The 26,910-nt window shown below is 42.1% G+C and overlaps 2 protein-coding genes across 3 annotated transcripts in view; both read left to right on the top strand.

Annotated features, from left to right (window-relative positions):
* LOC307022905 (septin-7) overlaps positions 1–22,440 on the top strand; it is a gene marked incomplete at its 3' end in the record, with an annotated part of 47,167 nt that extends 24,727 nt beyond the window's left edge. The window contains exons 3-12 of one of the 2 annotated variants that reach the window (XM_079655830.1): positions 3,230–3,330; positions 4,489–4,623; positions 7,175–7,292; positions 8,255–8,347; positions 8,561–8,657; positions 12,910–12,961; positions 13,067–13,192; positions 16,893–17,028; positions 19,582–19,727; positions 21,560–22,440. In XM_079655830.1, coding sequence (XP_079511956.1) covers positions 3,230–3,330; positions 4,489–4,623; positions 7,175–7,292; positions 8,255–8,347; positions 8,561–8,657; positions 12,910–12,961; positions 13,067–13,192; positions 16,893–17,028; positions 19,582–19,727; positions 21,560–21,596 — 1,041 coding nt within the window. Of the gene's footprint in view, positions 1–3,229; positions 3,331–4,488; positions 4,624–7,174; positions 7,293–8,254; positions 8,348–8,560; positions 8,658–12,909; positions 12,962–13,066; positions 13,193–14,585; positions 14,607–16,892; positions 17,029–19,581; positions 19,732–21,559 lie in introns of those variants that run through there. The other variant, XM_079655831.1, reaches the window with a different exon arrangement.
* A 1,913-nt stretch (positions 22,441–24,353) lies between these two features.
* Positions 24,354–26,910, top strand: part of LOC307022051 (endonuclease/exonuclease/phosphatase family domain-containing protein 1-like) — a gene marked incomplete at its 5' end in the record, with an annotated part of 18,498 nt that continues 15,941 nt past the window's right edge. The window contains 2 exons of the mRNA XM_079654625.1: positions 24,354–24,398; positions 24,514–24,528. Coding sequence (XP_079510751.1) covers positions 24,354–24,398; positions 24,514–24,528 — 60 coding nt within the window. The remainder of the gene's footprint in view (positions 24,399–24,513; positions 24,529–26,910) is intronic.

Here is a 26,910-nt window from a genome sequence, read left to right on the forward strand (position 1 = left end):
ATTGGGATTAATAAAGTACATTTGATCTTAATTTCATGAGGTATTTAACAGTCTTAGGGCTTTGCTAGGTCAGTGAAATATCTTGTTAAGAAACATAAATGGATAACCATTAATTGAATCTTTTTGCCATGAATTTGTTCTGTAGTTTGGTGATTCTAAAACGGTTAACAAATGCACTATATTAATGGATTATACTTTATTTCAATCATGAATAAGTATATAGAGCAGTGTTTCAGTTAGCCTACCCCAAACTACTAACCCATTAACATGAAATCACATAAACGTACTCCGTCCCATCATTCTTCCTAAGAAATGTTCAAGAGGCCTCCCTTCTATCTCTCAGCTCTTCTGTTTCTATGATTCTGACTTTTTGCCCATGTTTGAGTTTTCATGTTGTTGTGAGGATCTGATGTGAAGCCTCCCTGCGGTGCAGAGAGAGTTCAGCCCTTCAGCCTGCGGTGCTCTAAGTGTATGTTATCGGCTCATTTAAACTGAGGTTAAACTCAAATGTGGCTCAGGAAACTACATTTTCTCTCAAACTCCACACTGACGCCTCTCAGAACTCATCTGTCAGGAGTCATCAGCTTCAGGATGATATACATTAAGTTGGACTTAAATCAAAGCTCATATATGGGGTTTGTGTGACCGGTTGTGTTGTTTTTTTTCTTAGATGTTGGTGGTGACGTGAAGTCATGTGACCGTGCTGTAGTTCCTTTAGAGCCCAACATTAGCCTCCTTTAGCTTAGCGGTGGTGACGTGAAGTCATGTGACCGTGCTGTAGTTCCTTTATAGCCCAACATTAGTCCCCTTTAGCTTAGCGGTGGTGACGTGAAGTCATGTGACCGTGCTGTAGTTCCTTTATAGCCCAACATTAGCCTCCTTTAGCTTAGCGGTGGTGACGTGAAGTCATGTGACCGTGCTGTAGTTCCTTTATAGCCCAACATTAGCCACCTTTAGCTTAGCGGTGGTGACGTGAAGTCATGTGACCGTGCTGTAGTTCCTTTATAGCCCAACATTAGCCACCTTTAGCTTAGCGGTGGTGGCGTGAAGTCATGTGACCGTGCTGTAGTTCCTTTATAGCCCAACATTAGCCTCCTTTAGCTTAGCGGTGGTGACGTGAAGTCATGTGACCGTGCTGTAGTTCCTTTATAGCCCAACATTAGCCACCTTTAGCTTAGCGGTGGTGGCGTGAAGTCATGTGACCGTGCTGTAGTTCCTTTATAGCCCAACATTAGCCTCCTTTAGCTTAGCGGTGGTGACGTGAAGTCATGTGACCGTGCTGTAGTTCCTCTATAGCCCAACATTAGCCTCCTTTAGCTTAGCGGTGGTGACGTGAAGTCATGTGACCGTGCTGTAGTTCCTCTATAGCCCAACATTAGCCACCTTTAGCTTAGCGGTGGTGACGTGAAGTCATGTGACCGTGCTGTAGTTCCTTTATAGCCCAACATTAGCCACCTTTAGCTTAGCGGTGGTAACGTGAAGTCATGTGACCGTGCTGTAGTTCCTCTATATCCCAACATTAGCCTCCTTTAGCTTAGCGGTGGTGACGTGAAGCTTCAGGAAGATCTCCACCAAGTTGGACTGAAATCAAAGCTTATACATGCTGTATGTATTTCAGGAGTGTGAATGTTTGTGTGTGAACAGCTGTGTGGCCTTCGCTTGACCTCAGAGAAACTGCTTCCCATCACTCACTCAGGCTGAGAGCTCTGGAGCGTTCTGATCTGCTGATTAAATTTAAGTTTTCTGCTGATCACGAGTCCCGTCTCGACCCCACAGACACTTTTCAAAGCTCGGACTCTCACCATGTCTTCATCTGTCTAACGCTCTACACAGACCTAAGGTTGCATGTTTAGAAAATGCTAAATAGTTTCGGTCTACTTTGAGTAATGGGTTTGCAGAGCTGATTTAGTGTGGGAGAGAAGGGAACACAGGGATTGTATTCTTTCCAGACCATTTACATGTAATGAAAACCTACAGAACACACTTCAGCGTCCCACACAAGGCAGAATAGGGCCTCTTTAATATTTCTTCATGTGCAAAGCTAAAACCATTCGACTGTCAGGTGCTGTTGGTCAGATATCAACTGAAGACGCGTGTTGTGTCGGCTCACTGGTAGAACACAAACTTGTGTAACCTTGTGAATAAATAGTTCAATATAAATACTTGACAGGAAGTGTCACATGCTGAAACTCATGATGCTGTGCCTTTGGCTTTGGTCATCTTGATTCTTGTTTTACCAAAAGGTACTTCTACTTGCACTCATGCAGCAATATGCAATAATACAAAAAAAATTATAACACGTTTAAGGGAATTGACTCTCTGGTGATATGGACAGACTTTCACTCTTTCTGTGTTACAATAAAAATGATATTATGCAACCAGTCTCTGCAATAATAATGTTACCATGATTCAAGTTATTTTTAATCTAAAGGATTGTAGTTTATGGTTGTTACTGCTATTTATATCTTGCGTGCCTGCGGGACTGCAGATGAAATGATCATAAATCATCTTCCTTTTTTTTGGATTAATGTTTTTATGCGTGCTCTCTGGTTTGCACTCCCTTAAAACACAGTAAAGTACGTTTTATTTATATAGCACATTTTCAGACACAGAGGAAATTAAAAGTGCTTTAAATCAACATTAACACTTAAAGGTGGGGTAGGTAATTCACTTCAGATACACTTGATGTTATATTCCATGGAATGCTCTTAACGTCCCGATAGCAATGAATATCTGAAGTGCTTTGACAATAAATATATAAAAACATTTCATCTGTGGAAGCCGTGGCGCTGTAAAAAGAACGACCAATCATCTGAGCCGGCCCGGCTAAAGTAACTGGATGGCCTACCTGCCTGTCAGCCTTCCATCTGAGCACAAACTTATCTCGTGCCCTCATTGGTCATGTGCGCGTTCGTGTGTGTTGGAGGAGGGGCTCTGTAAGGAAGTCTGAAGGAAGTGGCTGATTTGTTCCGGTTGTGTATTTTCAAATTCTGGCGCACTCCAGCTGGTTTCTCCAAAATTACCTACCCTACCTTTAATAAGAAGACAACAGAAAGGAACACAATGGAATAACAGGTTCATAAAAACCATGCATAAAAGAGATGGTTTAAACACAACATTGTAAATACAGTAGTTGCTAAAACAAGTTAAAATAATTCTGGGTAAGCAGCTGAAAAAAAGTAATGTGATGTACAGTATCATAAAGTATTTTCTATGTGTTCCTCTGCAGGTGGAGCAGTCGAAGGTCCTGGTGAAAGAGGGCGGAGTGCACCTCCTGCTCACCATCGTGGACACGCCGGGGTTTGGAGACGCCGTGGACAACAGCAACTGGTGAGTTCATTTACCTCACTGTGAACACAGGGGGGAAGTAGTGGAATACAAATACTTTGTTACTGTAGTGAAGTACATTGTTCTGGTATCAGTACTTTACTCCACAACTTATTTTTCTGACGACTTTTTACTTTGACTTCTTACATTTTGAACACAAATACCTGTACTTTCTACTTCTTACATGTTGAACTCAAATACCTGTACTTTCTACTTCTTACATGTTGAACACAAATACCTGTACTTTCTACTTCTTACATGTTGAACCCAAATACCTGTACTTTCTACTTCTTACATGTTGAACACAAATACCTGTACTTTCTACTTCTTACATGTTGAACTCAAATACCTGTACTTTCTACTTCTTACATTTTGAACACAAATACCTGTACTTTCTACTTCTTACATGTTGAACACAAATACCTGTACTTTCTACTTCTTACATGTTGAACACAAATACCTGTACTTTCTACTTCTAACATGTTGAACTCAAATACCTGTACTTTCTACTTCTCACATGTTGAACTCAAATACCTGTACTTTCTACTTCTTACATGTTGAACCCAAATACCTGTACTTTCTACTTCTTACATGTTGAACTCAAATACCTGTACTTTCTACTTCTTACATGTTGAACTCAAATACCTGTACTTTCTACTTCTTACATGTTGAACTCAAATACCTGTACTTTCTACTTCTCTCATTTTCCAAACAGGCTGGTTCCTTTAGTCTGAATGTGTGTTTGGTGGTGTGATCATTATTATTTAGAGTCATTGCGTGCCTATTGATTTGAACACGATCCGTGTATCCATCATTTCCTTGTCTTCTCTAAAGAAGAGGGACCAATGAAAACGTTGCCGTTGTTCACCATGGAAACATTCATTAGCTAACAATGACATTATTGTTCAATTAATATAAAGGGAGGTCAGGTACTCTTTAAAACAGCTGCTAGTTATGGGTACTTTTTACTGAAGTACATTTCAAAGCCTCTTTACTTTGACTTGAGTAAAGAAGTTTAGTCAGTACTTCTACTTTTATCAGAGTATTTTTAAACACGAGTATCTGTACTTCTACTTGAGGAAAGGATGTGTGTACTTCTACATCTCTGACTTTAATATACTGAAGTTGTTCCCTGTACTTTAACGTGTTTCTGTTCCTCAGCTGGCAGCCGGTCATCGACTACATCGACAGTAAGTTTGAGGATTACCTGAACGCAGAGTCTCGAGTGAACAGACGCCAGATGCCCGACAGCAGAGTGCAGTGCTGCCTCTACTTCATCGCTCCCTCCGGACACGGGTACGCACCACACGAATATATATATATCTGTACTCTGGTCTTGAAAGAACGTTACGCATCGAACTGATGTCCACAATCACGTGAAACACCGTGAAAACGTGTTTGCCTAGTAGACCGGCAGTAGAAAGGCACGTTATTGACATCGCCGTTTTACTCTTTCACAAACACAAAGCAAACACCCGGGGCTAGAGGTCACATCCGGTAACATAACTCTTATCATTTTTAACAATATAAAACAAAGTTCAAGCATACATTAGGCACTCTTCAAAAACAATAAATAAATAAGGACACTTCCTCTCTTTAACCGGGTGAAAGTCTCATTGAGATCAAAAGGTGTTTGTTAGGAGCGACCTGGCCAAGAGGGCAGCATGAACAAAGTTACAACAAATGAACACAAAACAATCCAGGCAGACGAATACAGAGTGAAACACTGATGCAATGGCACGGTAACCGGTCTGTAATAAGGCGCACCTGAATATAAGCCGCAGCAGCTAAATTGAATGATGTGTACATATAGAAGCCGCACTGGACTATAAGCCGCAGGTGTTTTCATGTTTAATTACCATATGTAAGAGTTCGTGCACAGAGGGGATTGTCGGGAAAGAGATGGCTGTTTGAGGAAGCTTCCCTTTATTAACATTTCAACAAACAAGTTGCATATTTGCATAACGTATTCAAGTGTTACCATTTAGTGCAATAGTAGCTACAGAACATGTGCTGTGTAAACTGTACTGTATCACATAGCGTTTCAGACACACACACTTTTCAACTTTCAAACTTAAACGGTGCGCTCCCAGCGCACGTACCGGCAGTGATCTACAGCAGCGGTTTTCAACTAGTGGTACGGGGACAAACTGTCTCGCTCTCGTAATGTCTGTCTGTCTTGCTCTCGTTCTGTCTCTCGTACCACTCTCGGTTCCACTTTTACTTTTGCGCGCTACCTGTCTCACTCTTTTCCGGCCTCCAGCTTTTCCTGCTGGAGCCCGCCGCTTAAAGGTGGGGGGCGCGGACCGGCCATAGAGCCCATAGAGTTAAAGGTGGTGGACTGTAACCTGTAAAATCCATAGATTTAGGAGGTCCCCTAGTGGCCGTTAGCTGTAACAATCCATAGATTTAGGAGGTCCCCTAGTGGCCGTTAGCTGTACAAATCCATAGATTTAGGAGGTCCCCTAGTGGCCGTTAGCTGTACAAATCCATAGATTTAGGAGGTCCCCTAGTGGCCGTTAGCTGTACAAATCCATAGATTTAGGAGGTCCCCTAGTGGCCGTTAGCTGTACAAATCCATAGATTTAGGAGGTCCCCTAGTGGCCGTTAGCTGTAACAATCCATAGATTTAGGAGGTCCCCTAGTGGGCGTTAGCTGTAACAATCCATAGATTTAGGAGGTCCCCTAGTGGGCGTTAGCTGTAACAATCCATAGATTTAGGAGGTCCCCTAGTGGGCGTTAGCTGTACAAACCCATAGATTTAGGAGGTCCCCTAGTGGGCGTTAGCTGTACAAATCCATAGATCTAGGAGGTCCCCTAGTGGCCGTTAGCTGTAAAAATCCATAGATTAGCCGCACCGTTATATAAGCCGCAGCGTCGAAAAATGGGGAAAAAGGCGCGGCTTATAGTCCGAAAATTAGGGTAATCCTAATGATGGGGGGGCTCTGGAGAGTCGTTAAGGGAAGTTTTGTTACTTCCCTTTGTAAAGCGTCCTTGGGTTTCGTGAAAGGCGCTATATAAATTATTATTATTATTAAGTTCACTTTTTACCCGTCGTCTTTATTAATCTTTTCCACATGTATAAGCACACAGAAGAAAGACAACACACAAAAACCAAGACGAACAAATGTATGTTGCATCCCTGCTAAAGTAGAAAGTGAACTACCAAGAAAGAAACTGACATGACAGCAAAGCAAAGAAGTAAAGTCAAAATACTAAGTAATAAAAACTGAGTTCTTTAATGTATTGGTTCGGGCTGTTTCTCAGATTGATAGATGGCTTCTCTTTGCAAATTCAGATCAAACCCTTCACATCAGACGTTGCAGATTGTCGTGTAATGTCCCCGCACTGGATCATCTAATCAAATGATGCTTTGCAATCAGATTTAGCCATAAGTAAACCATCGTGACTCAGAATCATCATTTTATAAGAATCATCGGACTTTGAAGAGACATCATTCAGAAGGAAAACAACTTGCAGCTTTCAGGAAACTCAACACATCAGACTTCAATGAACCCAGTGTTCTCCTCGTGGCTCTTTTACGACTTAACAAGCTCAGAGAATAATCAAAGCTTTCTCCCATGAATTAGATTCTGATTTGATGAAAGGCAGAACTTTAATAGCAGAGAACACTGGAGCTTCTCTCAGAGAGGATTATGAAGCCGCCTCCTCCTCCTCTCTGGAGCCTCCCTGTGTTTCAGTTTGATAGACTTATTACACCGTCAGATATCCAGAGTCCACGCCGGTAGGTTTGCGACGCTGTTAGGTCTCTCCAGATGTGCAGTGTGAGGTCAGACGTCCTGCAGCAGAGCCTCTCTGACCTGTGAACGTCTCTCTTCCTCCCCAGACTGAAGCCGCTCGATATTGAATTCATGAAGCGGTTACACGAAAAAGTGAACATCATTCCCCTCATCGCCAAAGCAGACACAATGACTCCTGAGGAGTGCCAACAGTTCAAACACCAGGTGTGTGTCTGTGTCTCTCTGTCTGTCTGTCTGTCTGTCTGTCTCTCTGTCTCTCTCTCTGTCTGTCTGTCTCTCTGTCTGTCTCTCTGTCTCTCTGTCTGTCTGTCTGTCTGTCTCTCTGTCTGTCTCTCTGTCTGTCTCTCTGTCTGTCTCTCTCTCTGTCTGTCTCTCTGTCTCTCTGTCTGTCTGTCTGTCTCTCTGTCTGTCTGTCTCTCTCTCTCTCTGTCTGTCTGTCTGTCGTTCAGAGGTTTTTATTTAAATCTCTTCGTCTGTTAAGTGGCATAAATAATCAAATGCACTTTTTTCAGCATTATGTGTTTCACAAATCTGACTTATTTAGTAAAAGGTTTTAAAAACGTACGTCATGTTTTAAAGGTTACGAATATGCATGAACTCAAATATACTCCTTGTAAGACTCTTGATTTGTAACCTCTCACTGCCAAAATCAGTCATGTAATCCCCAAATATTTTTGTTTTTGAAAAGAAAAGATCCCATTTTGTGGTTGCCTTAGAAACAGGGAAGGCTAGTGAAATAAAAAATATAAGAAAATACAAAAGAACGACATTGATGGCGAGCCACAGAAAGGAAGGCGTAGAAGACAGCCTGCAGATTATATACTTTCACTTCTGTGGGTAAAAATAAATTCTGTAGACTTTATTTATCGCAGTTGCTTTTATAATTACATTTTACTTTTTGTGATACAGGATTCTAAAGCCTGCATATATATTTCTGTACGCTTTGAGCTGTTGATCTATAGAGAGCCATATGTAGGAAGTAGCGTGTGCACATTGTCCATATACCCAGTATGGAGCCTAATGAAAGTGAACACATGTCGGTTCAGCTTGAGCAGAAGCCAGTCTATAAACAGCCCGTGTATTGATGACTCTCCGCTGGAACCATCGATGTTCCCCTTCACCGCCTCTCATCTGATTTTCCATCTCACCCCGTTTCCTCTCTGCAGATCATGAAAGAAATCCAGGAGCACAAAATCAAAATCTACGAGTTCCCGGAGACGGACGATGAGGAGGAGATGAAGATGGTCAGGAGGATCAAGGTTTGTTTTTCTAAAGAAACGTTCAATAAAACAGATTTAACTGCAGCGATGATACCGCACACACACACACACCAAATATTTTAGTTTTTGAAAAGAAGCGATCCCATTTTGTGATTGCCTTAGAAACACGGAAGGCTCATGAAATGAAAAGATTTTGTGATACAGGATTCTGAAGCCTCTTCTTCCTCCTCCTCCTCCTCTTCCTCTCTGCAGGATCGTTTACCTCTGGCGGTCGTTGGCAGTAACACCATCATCGAGGTCAACGGGAAAAGAGTGCGTGGCAGGCAGTATCCCTGGGGGGTGGCTGAAGGTGAGAGGACACACACACACACGAAAAAACACACACACACGGAAACACACACACACTCCCTCTCAAACACAGACACACACACACACACACACACATGAAAAAACACACACACATGAAAAAACACACACACACACACACACACACACACACACACACACACACACACACACACACACACACACACGAAAAAACACACACACACAGAAACACACACACACACACACACACACACACACACACACACACACACGGAAACACACACACGGAAACACACACACACACACACACACACACACACACACACACACACACACACACGGAAACACACACACGGAAACACACACACACACACACACATAGACACACACGGAAACACACACACACACAAAGAGAAAAACACACACCAATGTTTCCACTGTGTGTTGGGTTATTGATCGGACCTCATGTGTAGATGGTTTGCAGAGCAACAACACAATCCATGTGCCGTTTAAATCAGAATCACAACTTTATTTATTCGGAGAGGGAAATCGAGTTTGTGACAATTGATCCATTTAGAGTAAAAGTGTTTACAAACAAATTACACAAAATGTAAGTTGTTAGAAAAATATCTGCTTGAACCTCAGGATCCATGTATCTGTGATCCTCTCCAGAATGGAAGGAGTCATCACATACAGAGCATCAACTAGTTCCTGAACAGTGTCCTTCACATGCTGATATCCAAGAGAGGGAGTTCCACAGTCCCAAGATGGAGGAATAGAAAGCAGTATTCAATGTTTACTTCAGATTAGCTCCACGTCAGAAATGAGCATGCTTGTCATATGTCTCTCTCCATAGAGGCTGAATCATCATGTTAATCACATAGCTATCATATGCCTCAAACAGTCCTGATGCTCTTCTAGGTCATCACACATCCTGTCATGTTCACAGCTACAGTTGATACCTTTGTTAGCATGTTGCTCTCATGTTGGAAGAGGACGTTCAGGATGTTCCCAACATAATTGATACAGCATTTGATCGTAGGCCTCACATCACACACAGTATTTTTCAGTGAGAAACTTAAGAAGGTCATAAGTAGATAATGAGATTACTCCACAGGGGGCTTTAAAACATGTCTGTGTCCTTAATGTAACTCTTTAATCACTGTTAAACTGTCTGCTGATGAACACATCACCAGTTAAAGGCATCAGCCGCATGTTTTTGTACCTACAGTAGCTCAGAGACACAACCACTGAGCTCTCTTTGAATCCACCAAACTCCATCGACTAAAACAGTCACTTTAACTCTCAGAAGACGGGAGTTTCCAGCGTAATTCATTTAGTTTAGTTTGTATTATTTTGTGTTTTTAAGGGTTCGTACAGATCCACCAAAGTGACTCAACAACACAAACATACCAGCTGATTGAGGCAGCGGTCGACCAGAACCTTCACTGTTCTGCATTTAATGATGTCTGCTTTTGTCAATTGAGTTTGGTGGATTTGAAGGTAGCAAGTATAGTGGCTGTCTGACGGTAAAGCGGTGACAACATACTAAATACAGCATACAGGTGTGTAAATAGCTAGTTATACACTGACTGTGGCTTAATACTTTATACAACCTACATTCAAACTATTCCTTTGATGTTATTTTAGTCATGTTTTCTGCAAACTGGCTTTGTCAGGTTGCTTTTCTTTGATCTACTAAAAGTGAAACTACCTATCAGGACCAACGTTTAGTAGCATGTCAAGCCTTTTATGAAGAAAACACAAGCAACTGATGATTTAAAAGAAGCATCATCATCATCACATAGTGAAGCTATTAGTGGGAAAGTAGAAGTTAGTCTGTGCAGCGCAGGAAATGAGAGCTGAGTTTGACCTCACACAGGAAGTCTCTGTCACAGTTTGGTGAGACATTCAAAGCTTTAAAGATAGTGTTCAGATGAGGTGACACGTAGCAGTTACTGAACAGTATGTAGTGTCTCTACTTTAAAGAGTCCTCTCCTGCTGATGTTCATGTGTATATCAGTATGTAGTGTCTCTACTTTAAAGAGTCCTCTCCTGCTGATGTTCAGGTGTATATCAGTATGTAGTGTCTCTACTTTAAACAGTCCTCTCCTGCTGATGTTCTGGTGTATATCAGTATGTAGTGTCTCTACTTTAAAGAGTCCTCTCCTGCTGATGTTCAGGTGTATATCAGTATGTAGTGTCTCTACTTTAAACAGTCCTCTCCTGCTGATGTTCTGGTGTATATCAGTATGTAGTGTCTCTACTTTAAAGAGTCCTCTCCTGCTGATGTTCAGGTGTATATCAGTATCTAGTGTCTCTACTTTAAACAGTCCTCTCCTGCTGATGTTCTGGTGTATATCAGTATGTAGTGTCTCTACTTTAAAGAGTCCTCTCCTGCTGATGTTCAGGTGTATATCAGTATTTAGTGTCTCTACTTTAAAGAGTCCTCTCCTGCTGATGTTCAGGTGTATATCAGTATGTAGTGTCTCTACTTTAAAGAGTCCTCTCCTGCTGATGTTCAGGTGTATATCAGTATGTAGTGTCTCTACTTTAAAGAGTCCTCTCCTGCTGATGTTCAGGTGTATATCAGTATGTAGTGTCTCTACTTTAAAGAGTCCTCTCCTGCTGATGTTCAGGTGTATATCAGTATGTAGTGTCTCTACTTTAAAGAGTCCTCTCCTGCTGATGTTCAGGTGTATATCAGTATGTAGTGTCTCTACTTTAAAGAGTCCTCTCCTGCTGATGTTCAGGTGTATATCAGTATGTAGTGTCTCTACTTTAAAGAGTCCTCTCCTGCTGATGTTCAGGTGTATATCAGTATGTAGTGTCTCTACTTTAAAGAGTCCTCTCCTGCTGATATATCAGTATGTAGTGACTCTCTCTACTTTAAAGAGTCCTCTCCTGCTGATGTTCTGGTGTATATCAGTATGTAGTGTCTCTACTTTAAAGAGTCCTCTCCTGCTGATATATCAGTATGTAGTGACTCTCTCTACTTTAAAGATTCCTCTCCTGCTGATGTTCAGGTGTATATCAGTATGTAGTGTCTCTACTTTAAAGAGTCCTCTCCTGCTGATGTTCAGGTGTATATCAGTATGTAGTGTCTCTACTTTAAACAGTCCTCTCCTGCTGATGTTCTGGTGTATATCAGTATGTAGTGTCTCTACTTTAAAGAGTCCTCTCCTGCTGATGTTCAGGTGTATATCAGTATGTAGTGTCTCTACTTTAAACAGTCCTCTCCTGCTGATGTTCTGGTGTATATCAGTATGTAGTGTCTCTACTTTAAAGAGTCCTCTCCTGCTGATGTTCTGGTGTATATCAGTATTTAGTGTCTCTACTTTAAAGAGTCCTCTCCTGCTGATGTCCAGGTGTATATCAGTATGTAGTGTCTCTACTTTAAAGAGTCCTCTCCTGCTGATGTTCAGGTGTATATCAGTATGTAGTGTCTCTACTTTAAAGAGTCCTCTCCTGCTGATGTTCAGGTGTATATCAGTATGTAGTGTCTCTACTTTAAAGAGTTATCTCTGTTAGTTTAGTAACGGTGGTTTAAAGATATATGCAGCCTGCTGGAGGACTGTGGGAGTTTTACTATGAACTGTTTGTCTGTTGGGATTTCTTGAATACCAAAGATGTCTCTGGCTCCGTGTCAGGACTGGGGGAGGTTTAATGCAGAGGGAATGCTAAGCGGTGCTGAAGGGACGCCCCCTGCTGGTGTGTCCTCTCCCTGCAGCTCTCTGGGTTATCATTCTAATACATTGGAGATTATTTAAGGCTTACAAAGTGCTTCATAAGACAGTAAAAGAAACATACTGAAATGATCTTTTCAAAGAATATATCCAGTGAAAAGATAATCAAAATCATTTTATAAAATGACAAAAGGCAGTACAATTATATTATTGATACAAAATATATAACTGAACACATCTTCAAATTATACTGTTTAATAACAATAAGCGTAGAAAAGCATTGAATAAATAAAAATAATGTCTTGTGGGCGCAATAAAAAAAGTAGTCCTGGAACTAAATGCACTAAAATTTTTGATTTATTTAATCAAATTAATTCCAGTTTATACATTAAAAACGACTTCTTGTATGTGAAGATATGTTGTATCTCTATACTGTCATGGTGCATGTTATTCTGGTTTTCCTCCAATGTTCACGTGTTTTCTCTCTGACTCTCGCTGCCCTGATATTAATTATGTTTTTTAACTGATAATAACCAGAACTACAAACCAAGTTGTTTCAAATGTATCCGCTCTGTGTGTCCCTCACAGTGGAGAACGGAGAGCACTGTGACTTCACCATCCTCCGGAATATGCTCATCCGGTGAGAAATGGGTTTAATAAATCAACTCTAGTTCGTTAACAGTGACTTCAAGTATTGAATTCAAAGATTAAAGGAAATGTCATTAAAATGTTTTTTTCCCCCCAGCACTAACATGCAGGACCTGAAGGACGTGACGAACAACGTTCACTACGAGAATTACCGAAGCAGGAAACTCGCTGCAGTCACGTATAACGGCATGGACAACAACAAGAACAAGGGACAGCTCACCAAGTACGTCCAGCTGCTCACAATGACAAACTATAATAATGATATCCTGGTAATAACAACAATTAAAGATGCAAGCAGAGATGAACCACGTGAATGCCGTTGGCTTGGACTCGTATTAAACATGGAGATTGGGACGGATTAGATGATTTGAGTTAAAGCAACATTGGGTTATTTGCTGTTATCTAGCGTCATGTAGATGTGCTAGTCCTTGTCCGTTAACAAAGGGGACGTTTGGGGACGTTGGGGACGTTGGGGCTGTTTCCACTGGAGTTCGCTCTGATTATTTAAGGGTTCAGTCTGCACCGGATTACAGGGTCTCTGTGCCCTGAAACCAAAATGCAGATGTTCCCCGTAAAATGTTAAAGTGATCAGAAAACAATATTTCTGTTCCTCAGAAGCTGTGTAATTCCTCCAGAGGTATGAGTATCAAACGGCAGAGACAGCTTTGTTTTTACGGAGCTCCGAAGTCATGTTGTTGTTTACGTCAGGAGATATCTTGTATACAGGCGTCATGTTCTCACCAGAATGTATATACCTTATAAACAAGATCAGCGCCTACTTTAAGGTAGTCTCTCTTGTAACGCAGTACTTATATACTTTTGGTTGAGTACAAGATCTGAGTACTTCTTCTTCCTCCGTTGATACGTCTTATACAAGATCAGAGCCTCAGTACTCGTACTATATCTTTCTAGAAAAACCCCTTGTCGCCCGTATTTATGGGCGACTGTGGCTGTGAGGGAGTGCGGTCGTCTTTCAACCAGAAGGTTGTGGGTTCGATCCCAGCCCATGCAGTCAACATGTCGATGTGTCCTTGGGCAAGATACTTAACCCTGAGTTGCTCCCGATGGCCAACGGTGTGTGAATGTTAGGTCCTAGAGTAAGGTACACTGCTCTGTGTGAATGGCATGTAGTATGTAAAGCGCTTTGAGGGGTCTTAAAGACTGGATACAGCGCTATCTAAGTACAGTCCATTTACCCTGATGTTATTATTTATCTGTTGATGTTTGTGATTCTTGTGTCTGTGCTCCGATCATTGGAGTCCTTGTTTTGTTTCTCCATGTCTCTCTGCTAGGGATTTTTAAAAGGCCTTAATAATATCAACTGGTGGGAGAATGTCGCTGCTGAGTGTGAACAGAATCTGCAGTTCAGACAAAGGTCGCAGTCTGCAGACACTCAGTGTGCAAGCTGTCACTGAGGCAGCACTAAACCACACACACACACACACACACACACACACACACACACACACACACACACACACACACACACACACACACACACACCCACACTCTAACTGAGCAGCAGTGTGTTTAATCTGTACTAACGGAGCTCTAATCCACCGCCTGCTGAAGCACGTTCACGGCAGCATGTTAAGAGTCTGTGTGTTTGTTTCTAGGACTGAGACATCTGACAGCATGTAAGTGACTTCTTCAAACTCCTCGGCTTCATCCCCTCGTTCAGTCCTTCATGCTTTCCTCCTGCATGGCTTTGAAATGTGTCTGGTTGAAATGCGTTGATCCTGCTTGGCGGTTACATCATTCCACAAGAGAGGCGGGGACACCTTCCAAACACCTGTGATCTGATGCATGTGACGATCTGAAATCAGCTTCTCGCTTTGTGCAGTTTCATTGATTATCCTCTGAAGCTTCAACTAATCACTGATCACTAAACTAACACTGACTAATTGATCCTCTGATCTGGATTCTTCTGGGAGGAACACTTTAACCATCCTGGGGAAATTTGGTTTTCTGTGGAAGGGGCTCCATTAAAGAATGAAATAAATAAAATAACAGGATACAAATGGTTTTGGAAATATAGAAAATAAGTTAAGAATTAGCTAAATAAAGATATTTATATTAATTTAAAGGTGGGGTAGGTAAGTTTGAGAAACCGGCTCGAGATACACTTTTTGTTATATTCCATGGAATGCTCTTAACATCCTGATAGCAATGAATATCTGAAGTGCTTTGACAGAAAATCCATAAAAAAGTCATCTGTGGAAGCCGTGGCGCTGTAAAAAGCACGACCAATCATCTGAGCCGGCCCGGCTAAAGTAACTGGATGGCCTACCTGCCTGTCAGCCTTCCATCTGTGCACAAACTGATCTCGTGCCCTCATTGGTCATGTGCGCGTTCGTGTGTGTTGGAGGAGGGGCTCTGTGAGGAAGTCTGAAGGAAGAGGCAGATTTTTCTCGGCTGCGTACTTTCAAATTCTAGCGCACTCGAGCTGGTTTCTTCAAAATTAGATACCCCACCTTTAAGGAATACAATTTAAATATAATTAAAAAATATTTATATTATAATATACATTTCTGGCAGCTAAGGTGTTTCCAGTTTGGCTGAAGAAAATACAGAGAAGTCAACAAACTGATCCACTAACGGAGTCAACTCAGCTGAATAACATTCAACTCGTTAACTTGGTGCAAGGAAACAAGTGTGATTTATCCTATTTATAATATGTTTAGGACAGGCAAAAAGTAAACATACCCAACACAAGAATCAGAGGACAATACTCAGGAAAAACAAAGAAACAGCAACAACTGGACAAGACCCAAAAAATAACAACAAACACAATTGATGTAAATACTTTATCTACAGCTCCAGAAGAAACCACGAGACCACTCGGTAATGTCATTAGTTTATAGAATAAAATAAAACAAACACATTTGACTCAACAGGGTTCTTGCGGTCATTGAAAACCTGGAAAAGTCATGGAAATTCTAAATGCGTTTGGAAAAGTTTTGGAAAACAATATTTTTCCCAACGTTTTGGAAAAGTCATGGAAATGTAACTAAAGTTGCATCAAATATAATTTATATTTTATCTAATCGCCAAAATAGTAATACTATAATGATAATAAATACTGTATCGTATAGTAATAAAACGTAAAATGGCATTTAACTGTCGAGGTATTTTGCTGGTGAGAGATTTTAGTAGAAGCTAGTAAGCCTATTTGATTTGTTTTAGGCACAACATGTTTCAGACCTTATTTTCCTGTTCCATGTTAAAATAAACCATTTTCAGTGGTAAAGAGTAATGTTTTTGGTCATGGAAAATTAGGTAAAGGTCCTGGAGAAGTCATTGAAAATCATTGGTGAAAAAGTGTATGAACCCTGACTCAAATACACACCTATAAATAGTAAAGCAGGGAAACTAATAATGTTCAGAGGTCTCATTAATTTGTCCAGAGCTGTATTTATCATATTTAAAAAAACACAAACTAACGCAGATGGGATTCTTCGTCACGTTGCGTCGAGCCATGCTAACAGCTAGCTTAATGCTAACGGCTAGCTTAACGCTAACAGCTAGCTTAACGCTAATAATACATGCTTTGGCTCAGTTGTTTGTTTTGCATCTCGACACAGATCTAAGCTGCTACGTTGCTACTTCATTCTAACTAACAGTGTAAAGAAAAGGCTTTTGCTTTCCTCCTCCTTCATATTAACAAATCAGCACACTCCAGGAGCCTGTCTGCAGGAGAGAGGGGTTTCAGCAGGAGACGTGGGTTTGGGGCAGTTTTAGGTTTGATTCCCAATAACAGCTGTTCTCCTGTTGAACCCTGTCACCTCCCTCCCTCCTCGCTGGGAAGGAAAGCACCTCCTCCTCCTCTTCATCACTCTGCAGTCAGAAAGGCTCCTTTAAGTCTGTAGGCAGGGCACGATTCTGCTGAGTGTGAGTTTTTAAACCCTGCTTTGTGTCTGCAGGAGTCCTCTGGCCCAGATGGAGGAGGAGCGGCGGGACCACGTGTCCAAGATGAAGAAGATGGAGCAGGAGATGGAGCAGGTCTTTGAGATGAAGGTGAAGGAGAAGCTGATGAAGCTCCGAGACTCCGAGGCCGAGGTAAACGAGACATTCATGTCTCTTCTACATCAACATGTGTCCCCTCTTCTTCATGTCTCTCCTACATCAACATGTGTCCCCTCTTCTTCATGTCTCTTCTACATCAACATGTGTCCCCTCTTCTTCATGTCTCTCCTACATCAACATGTGTCCCCTCTTCTTCATGTCTCTTCTACATCAACATGTGTCCCCTCTTCTTCATGTCTCTTCTACATCAACATGTGTCCCCTCTTCTCCATGTCTCTCCTACATCAACATGTGTCCCCTCTTCTTCATGTCTCTTCTACATCAACATGTGTCCCCTCTTCTTCATGTCTCTTCTACATCAACATGTGTCCCCTCTTCTCCATGTCTCTTCTACATCAACATGTGTCCCCTCTTCTCCATGTCTCTCCTACATCAACATGTGTCCCCTCTTCTTCATGTCTCTTCTACATCAACTTGTGTCCCCTCTTCTTCATGTCTCTTCTACATCAACTTGTGTCCCCTCTTCTCCATGTCTCTTCTACATCAACTTGTGTCCCCTCTTCTTCATGTCTCTTCTACATCACCATGTGTCCCCTCTTCTCCATGTCTCTCCTACATCAACATGTGTCCCCTCTTCTTCATGTCTCTTCTACATCAACTTGTGTCCCCTCTTCTTCATGTCTCTTCTACATCAACATGTGTCCCCTCTTCTCCATGTCTCTTCTACATCAACATGTGTCCCCTCTTCTCCATGTCTCTCCTACATCAACATGTGTCCCCTCTTCTCCATGTCTCTTCTACATCAACATGTGTCCCCTCTTCTTCATGTCTCTTCTACATCAACATGTGTCCCCTCTTCTTCATGTCTCTCCTACATCAACATGTGTCCCCTCTTCTTCATGTCTCTCCTACATCAACATGTGTCCCCTCTTCTTCATGTCTCTCCTACATCAACATATGTCCCCTCTTCTTCATGTCTCTCCTACATCAACATGTGTCCCCTCTTCTTCATGTCTCTCCTACATCAACATGTGTCCCCTCTTCTTCATGTCTCTTCTACATCAACATGTGTCCCCTCTTCTCCATATCTCTTCTACATCAACATGTGTCCCCTCTTCTTCATGTCTCTTCTACATCAACATGTGTCCCCTCTTCTTCATGTCTCTTCTACATCAACATGTGTCCCCTCTTCTTCATGTCTCTTCTACATCAACATGTGTCCCCTCTTCTTCATGTCTCTTCTACATCAACATGTGTCCCCTCTTCTCCATGTCTCTTCTTCATCAACATGTGTCCCCTCTTCTTCATGTCTCTCCTACATCAACATGTGTCCCCTCTTCTCCATGTCTCTTCTACATCAACATGTGTCCCCTCTTCTTCATGTCTCTTCTACATCAACATGTGTCCCCTCTTCTTCATGTCTCTTCTACATCAACATGTGTCCCCTCTTCTTCATGTATCTTCTACATCAACATGTGTCCCCTCTTCTCCATGTCTCTTCTCCATCAACATGTGTCCCCTCTTCTTCATGTCTCTTCTACATCAACATGTGTCCCCTCTTCTTCATGTCTCTTCTCCATCAACATGTGTCCCCTCTTCTTCATGTCTCTTCTCCATCAACATGTGTCCCCTCTTCTTCATGTCTCTTCTCCATCAACATGTGTCCCCTCTTCTTCATGTCTCTTCTACATCAACATGTGTCCCCTCTTCTTCATGTCTCTTCTCCATCAACATGTGTCCCCTCTTCTTCATGTCTCTTCTACATCAACATGTGTCCCCTCTTCTCCATGTCTCTTCTACATCAACATGTGTCCCCTCTTCTTCATGTCTCTTCTACATCAACATGTGTCCCCTCTTCTTCATGTCTCTTCTACATCAACATGTGTCCCCTCTTCTCCATGTCTCTTCTCCATCAACATGTGTCCCCTCTTCTTCATGTCTCTTCTACATCAACATGTGTCCCCTCTTCTCCATGTCTCTTCTCCATCAACATGTGTCCCCTCTTCTCCATGTCTCTTCTCCATCAACATGTGTCCCCTCTTCTTCATGTCTCTTCTACATCAACATGTGTCCCCTCTTCTTCATGTCTCTTCTCCACGTCTCTTCTTCATGTCTCTTCTTCATCAACATGTGTCCCCTCTTCTCCATGTCTCTTCTCCATCAACATGTGTCCCCTCTTCTTCATGTCTCTTCTACATCAACATGTGTCCCCTCTTCTCCATGTCTCTTCTCCATCAACATGTGTCCCCTCTTCTCCATGTCTCTTCTCCATCAACATGTGTCCCCTCTTCTTCATGTCTCTTCTACATCAACATGTGTCCCCTCTTCTTCATGTCTCTTCTCCACGTCTCTTCTCCATGTCTCTTCTCCATCAACATGTGTCCCCTCTTCTTCATGTCTCTTCTCCACGTCTCTTCTTCATGTCTCTTCTCCATCAACATGTGTCCCCTCTTCTTCATGTCTCTTCTACATCAACATGTGTCCCCTCTTCTTCATGTCTCTTCTCCACGTCTCTTCTTCATGTCTCTTCTCCATCAACATGTGTCCCCTCTTCTTCATGTCTCTTCTTCATGTTCGTGTCTTTAGCTCCAGAGGCGTCACGAGCAGATGAAGAAGAACCTTGAGTTGCAGCACCGAGAGCTGGAGGAGAAACGCCGGCAGCTGGAAGAGGAGAAGAACAGCTGGGAGGCTCAGCAGAGGATCCTGGAGCAGCAGAAACTCGACGCCTCCAGGTAACCACACATCTTACTTATATAGCGCTTCACAGGTGAGCCGGAGCAGAGCTAACGGACACATCTTACTCATATAGCGCTTCACAGGTGAGCCGGAGCAGAGCTAACGGACACATCTTACTCATATAGCGCTTCACAGGTGAGCCGGAGCAGAGCTAACGGACACATCTTACTCATATAGCGCTTCACAGGTGAGCCGGAGCAGAGCTAACGGACACATGTTACTCATATAGCGCTTCACAGGTGAGCCGGAGCAGAGCTAACGGACACATCTTACTCATATAGCGCTTCACAGGTGAGCCGGAGCAGAGCTAACGGACACATCTTACTCATATAGCGCTTCACAGGTGAGCCGGAGCAGAGCTAACGGACACATGTTACTCATATAGCGCTTCACAGGTGAGCCGGAGCAGAGCTAACGGACACATCTTACTCATATAGCGCTTCACAGGTGAGCCGGAGCAGAGCTAACGGACACATGTTACTCATATAGCGCTTCACAGGTGAGCCGGAGCAGAGCTAACGGACACATGTTACTTATATAGCGCTTCACAGGTGAGCCGGAGCAGAGCTAACGGACACATGTTACTCATATAGCGCTTCACAGGTGAGCCGGAGCAGAGCTAACGGACACATGTTACTCATATAGCGCTTCACAGGTGAGCCGGAGCAGAGCTAACGGACACATGTTACTCATATAGCGCTTCACAGGTGAGCCGGAGCAGAGCTAACGGACACATGTTACTTATATAGCGCTTCACAGGTGAGCCGGAGCAGAGCTAACAGACACATGTTACTTATATAGCGCTTCACAGGTGAGCCGGAGCAGAGCTAACGGACACATGTTACTTATATAGCGCTTCACAGGTGAGCCGGAGCAGAGCTAACGGACACATGTTACTTATATAGCGCTTCACAGGTGAGCCGGAGCAGAGCTAACGGACACATGTTACTTATATAGCGCTTCACAGGTGAGCCGGAGCAGAGCTAACAGACACATGTTACTTATATAGCGCTTCACAGGTGAGCCGGAGCAGAGCTAGCTGTTAGAGCCACCATGCAGTCAGGGTTATTATTTCGAGTCATAATTTGATAAAATGATTTAATGATGGAAAATGATTTGTGTTGCCGTGGTGAATATGTTTTGATGAAGTTTATTTTATATCGTAAATATGATCTGTTTCCGTGTACCTTCCGGTGTGTATTTAAGTGAGGTAATTGAGGACAGCCGGCGTGCTGGGAGACCCGATGAGACGGGGAGCGGAACAGTTTTTCCACCGCAAATTGCCGACAGAAATTAGTGTTGCAAATTGGACTGCAAACAAAGTATAGTTTAGTTTAATAGGAAAGCATACCGCCGACATATTGTTTAAAGATTCTTATTTTGAGAAGAATTTAAGTCAATACTTTTTTGTTAATAAATTACATCTTTTTGACTGAAAACCTTCGGCTGCTTATTGTTTTGGATTGCGTGTCGTCAACCCCGCTCTATAGTGACAAGAGGAAACCCTTGATGCCATTACACTAACTGTTACCCTGAAAACATCCGTAGTCATCAGTAAAACTAAAACATAGAGACCATTAAATTGCATATTGTGTTAAAGGGGAAAACCCACTGGAGTAAATCTATTTTTTAATGAACCACCAATAGATACATCAGAATGAAATATACGTGTTGACAGTGAATTTGTAGAGTGTCAAACAAACACTATGAAGGGCCTGATCACAGGTAGTTAAATGTAAAAGTAGGATATTAAGATAAGATGAACTTTATTAATCTTATTTTGGGAAATGTTTGTGTTGACCTCTCCTCCGTCCTCGTGTGTCTGCAGGACTTTGGAAAAGAACAAAAAGAAGAAGATATTCTAGCCCTCCGGAGGACCTTCCTGATGTTCCATTAGTTCCTGCCCGCCCTGAGAGCGTCCGTCACAACATACTGTGTGATAATCAAGAGAAGCCAGCAGGGGGCGCTGTCGCCTGACTCTGAATCTAACCAATCATGCTCTCCCTCGAGTTCCCCCTTAATATGACCCTTGTGTCCCTTCAGCGTGCGCTCACACGACACGTATACTCGTAGAAAACACCTTCGTGACAAACAGGAAGTCTTTCTTTCTTCTCCTTTGGGATTGTCGGACGCTGCGTCCTTTTTTTAATGCCAAAAACCAAACGAATAGCTCGGCCTGTCGCGGCTGCAGCTCACCTCAGGCACTGTTATTTTTTATATAAATATATATAAATGTATCTTTCGGTTGACTTATTATTTAGGTATCACATTTAATTTCCTCCCAGTCCTCTTCCAGCTCCTGAAATGTAAATTGTATAACCACAAGCTGCAGTGTTTATCTTCGACCATGTGTAACATTTTCTTACTTCTGTTGTTGTCTTCATTTTGTATCGGCCCTGCTTTTTGTTCCTTTAGTTTTTAGCCTTTCTGTTGGACGCCAAACATTTATTCCCGACTCACGCCGAGTGTAACGATGTTCAAGAAACTGCTCCGAAGTGTTTTTACGTGAATTTATTTTCCACTTCTCGTGCAGATTCTATTCAAACGGAGTATTTCCAGGGTGTGGAGGTGTTGCTGGGGGAGCTTCAGCCTCAGTGCAGCTTCTTCACATCACATTCAGCACCCTCTGTGTAACGCATCTGCATTTTTAATGTCCTGTTTTTATTGTTAAAAAGTCACATAATAAAAATTGTGATGGGGAAAAAAACACAGATGACTTTGTCTTAAAATTGCTGCTCTCATGTTGTTGTTGAACGAGATAAGACTTTATTTATCCTGAAGGAATTTGTTGTGCCAGAGTGGACCTATCATGCTATATGTGAATAATATACTGTAGGACCATACCTATATATATTTATACTTTTTATTTTTCAAAATACCAAACAGATCATGCATTTTAGCCATTCCTCATTTCGTTCAATTTAACACTGTCTTTAAATGGGCTGATTCTGTGAGAACAGTACCATCTACAGGCCTGGCATATGTACTACAGCGTCTCCAGCGCTTTCCAACGGCAATGTCCGTGGCTGTATCCTCCTGATTGGTGGAGTTGGCCCGATAGCCGTAGCGCCACTTCTGTGACGTCACAGAAGTGTTCAAATCTGGATCAGTCTGTATCAGATCCGTTGCAGCCCCTTTTTAAGAGATTTGGGTACGGAGGGAAAGAGAGAGGGTTGTGTTTTCTGACACTTGGTGAGTTCCCTGGAACACCGGGGACACATAGTCATGTAGAGAAGACGTACAAAAGTGCATTTTGCATGATAGGTCACCTGTTCCAAATACAATAAATACAGCAGCATAATAAAAAACTACACTAACAGTGCAGAAAAAAAAGCAATTCAATAACTACAGGAAACAGACGGTCACATCATTAAGTAAATATTAACAGATACATGAAGTGCACGTTATTATAGAACATTATTAATAATAATAATGATATTGCACATGTTATATAGCAGCGAGTGTGGGATTGTTTGCCACATCACTGTTTCTGTAACGGCCTCCACTGCTCTGGTTCCAGGTGTTCCAGGTGCAGACATTCTTACCTGGCTGCAGAGATAAGCTTCCACTCAGGCAGGAGAGAAAAGGGAGGTCCAACACGGACGTTTGGAGAGAAGCTCGACGTTCCCGTTCATCCCGGAGGTGTTGGATAGTGTTGAGGTCAGATATAGACACGTTGAGTTCTTCCACAACAAACCGGGGAAACCAAATAGCTTAGAGAAGGCCTTCCACTAATTAAAGGTTTGCACTAGAATTACCATTTTCCCTTTTTTATTGGATAGAGAGGTAAAAACAAATGCCTCATTCCTAAGCATTTATTAACACAGATAAGATGAAGCTTTATTGATCACCAGAGGGATTCAGGTGTTTCAGCAGCATGAGGGAAAGGCAGGGTAAGAGTTCAAACTGAGATAATGAACAAAGCTAACACTGTTCACACCGGAGTGACTCAACAAAATACACTTTGAAAACAGTTGATTTTTGGGTTTGCTGGTAGTGTTGACTATCCCTCAGTGAATGGGTTGTGTGTTTTTACTCAAAGTGCCTTGAGTTGTCACAAATACTATAAAAGTGCTATTTAAGTGCGATCCAGTTCCTAGGAACAAGTGGATGATTGGGAAACTAAAAATGACCTTCAGAACTTTTTTTAAACGTGTTTCTGTGTCTCGTAGTTTAATTGGCAGTGTTGCTTTTAAGTAGTCATTTGATGGTGCCCAGATTTTATTTAGTGCTCCGAGTATAAAGCAGTTGGTTTCTTGTGAACTAAGATAAGAAGATAAGATAAGAAGTACTTTATTGATCCCAATCTGGGAAATGTTTGCGTTGCAGCCGCATAAAAAGCCAAGGCATTTGAGAAATTAAAAGACTAGAAATAAACAATGTAAACGTCTCAAAAAGAAATAAAATAGCATTAAAAAAAAAGTAGAAAATATACATGTTACAGCAAAGCAGGATATTATATATACATTAAGTGTGTAAATGCAACAAATGTCCATATTCGTTTCTAAGAATTGTGTTTTTAGCAGCTCTCTTGAAGTGTTCATGAAACTGGACATGCTGACATTTTAGAGAACAAGTTACAAATGAATGTTTTTCTGGTGTTTTAAAGATTCATAAGACCTATGTCTGTCTGTGTCCAGCAGAGGGCAGCACTGATCCGCCTGGTGGTGAGTTCAGGGACTTCCTGTGCTTCTCATCAGCTTTATCAGTGTCCCTCTGCACTTTAACCATGACCCAGCTGTCTCTGTGATGAACTTAAAACCCCGATGTGTTCTCTGTTAGGTTTTGTTTGAGGATGTAACCTTTCACCCACTGAGAAGACCTTCCTCTCAGACATCTTCCTCCTCAGATCAGCTTCATCAGGAACACACAGTGCTCCTCAGTCTGTGAGCTGATCGCTGCCAACTTGGCTCTGAAGACGCTGAACGCTTCAAAGTGAGCCGGTTTTATTTGGCTGTCAGAAGGGATTCAATTCCTTAGCAGCCATTCAGGAGGGTCTGGGGTCTTTAGAGGTGTTTCCAACCTGCTGTGGAAACACGGGCAACTGCTTCCCAATCGGGCCCTGCAACCGCTTTGGTTGAAAGGGGTATTAGGGTTCTTGTGGTAGCTCTAATGATACAAATAATAATGCATTTTATTTATAGAGAGCTTTTGTAGAAACTCAAAGACACTTTACAGAGTAACAATTCATAAAAACTATTAAAACAACACTAAAAATATATAAATCACAGATTAAAAGCAGTTCTGAAGAGGTGATTTGAACACGGTGGGATCGGGGGCGGGCTCTGGTTCTTGGTGTATTTTATGACATTGTGAGGAGGGTCTCTAGGCTGTTTGTTGGGGGCTTATCACGATAGTTTAATGAGAGTATTTAAGATTGTGTGTTTTATTCAACATAGCGGTTAATTGAGGTTTTTAATGGTTGCCGAGCTGTTAGTGTATTATTAATGTAAGAAGTAAGAGGGCTTTAAAGGGTTAATATGTTCTTAAAGGTTGTTTTTTGTCAAGGTTTGGGTCAGTGGGAATATTTTAGGATTAGGAAGTGGTTCTTTTGGGTGAGTCCGGCCACATTAGGGTGATCTGGGATTGATGGCATCATATAATCTACAAATAATTAGATGTATGGAGAAGCTAACCATGTGTTGAGAGCCGCTCATAAGTCTTAACGAAAACGAGCCCAAACTAGAAGATCTTCGATGTTTCTCAGCATCTCAATCTGTCACGAGAAACGGGCTCCAAATCAAGAACTGGAACCGCTTTGGTGGAAAAGGGAATTTGAGTTCTTGGTAGTTCTGGTTCTTGGTGTTTTTTATGACATCGCGAGGAGGGTCTAAGCTGTTTGTTGGGGGCTCATGAGAGTATTCTAGATTGTGTGTTTTATTCAACATGGGGGTTAATTGAGGTCTTTAAGGGTCGCCGAGCTAATAGTGGATTGTTAATGTAGGAAGTAGAGGGCTTTAAAGGGTTAATATGTCCTTAAAGGGGGGTTTTGTCATGGTTGGCGTTCATTGAGTCATATTTTAGGATTGGGAAGTGGTTCTTTTGGGGGAATCCAGCCACATTTGGGGGCTTTTGAGTTAATGGAATAATATAAACTGCAAATATTAAGATGTAAAGAGAAGCTTATATCTTTGAGGGTAAGACTACGAGCCCAAAATGAATCTAGAAGATCTTCAATGTGACCTATTTCTCAATATCTCAATCTGTCCGTTTTCTATTCTTTGATATGATGAAACCATGGATGGGATGTAATGCAACGGGTCATTGACGCTTCCCACTGAATCATATTCACACTACTTGTGTTGCTAGGAAACAGCTGGTGTCCAGGTTTCACTTCCTGTCCACTGTTGTCTCTAGCAAACACTGCAACAGGAGATTAGTGTGGGTCCATTCAGAAAGCCAATATGTGGACGAGCTGCACAACACAGTGTCTGACAAACCCACACATTTGGTGTTATGTATTTAAAGTAAATCAGCATTGGCTTGAAGTATTGATCTTTCCTTAAATCTGTCTCTGCCTTTGGCTTATTCAAACAAAAACTGGACCCTTTGGACTCTCTCTCACACACACACACACACACACACACACACACACACACACACACACACACACACACACACACACACACACACACACACACACACCCACACACACTCTAGTGTACCTCAGTATCACGCCACATCCCTTCATGTTTGACATCTCCTGTACAGCCTCTCGTCTTCCTGATTGGCCGGCTGTGCCCCAGGACGCCCAGGTGAAAACCCTCTCAGCCAATCACAGACGTTTACACTAAAACCCCATTTGTCAGCCCACATGACAAGTTATGAACTGATCCCAAATCTGATTCGACACGACATCCCAAAATCCCACATCCCTGCACATCTGGACTGCCTCGAAATGATCCGTTCATGAGTGTTTCGTTTCACTTCTGTTGTGTTTTAATGAATCTCAAATGCATTTCCTTCGATCAGGCATCAAGGGGGTCAGGTCATAACGGATTCAAGGATTCACGGCTTTTATTGTCATGTGTACAGAAATACAAATGATAAACTGAGGTCACTGACTCCAACAGAGCAACACAATACAACAGATAAAATAGACCTGAACTGGTTCTTCGTGGATCTTTTGGCCAATCGTAGAGTTTGAATGCTCCGCAGGCTGCAGGGAGGATTCATTAT

Source organism: Notothenia rossii (assembly GCF_949606895.1).
Source record: "Notothenia rossii genome assembly, chromosome: 10".
NCBI lineage: Eukaryota > Metazoa > Chordata > Actinopteri > Perciformes > Nototheniidae > Notothenia > Notothenia rossii.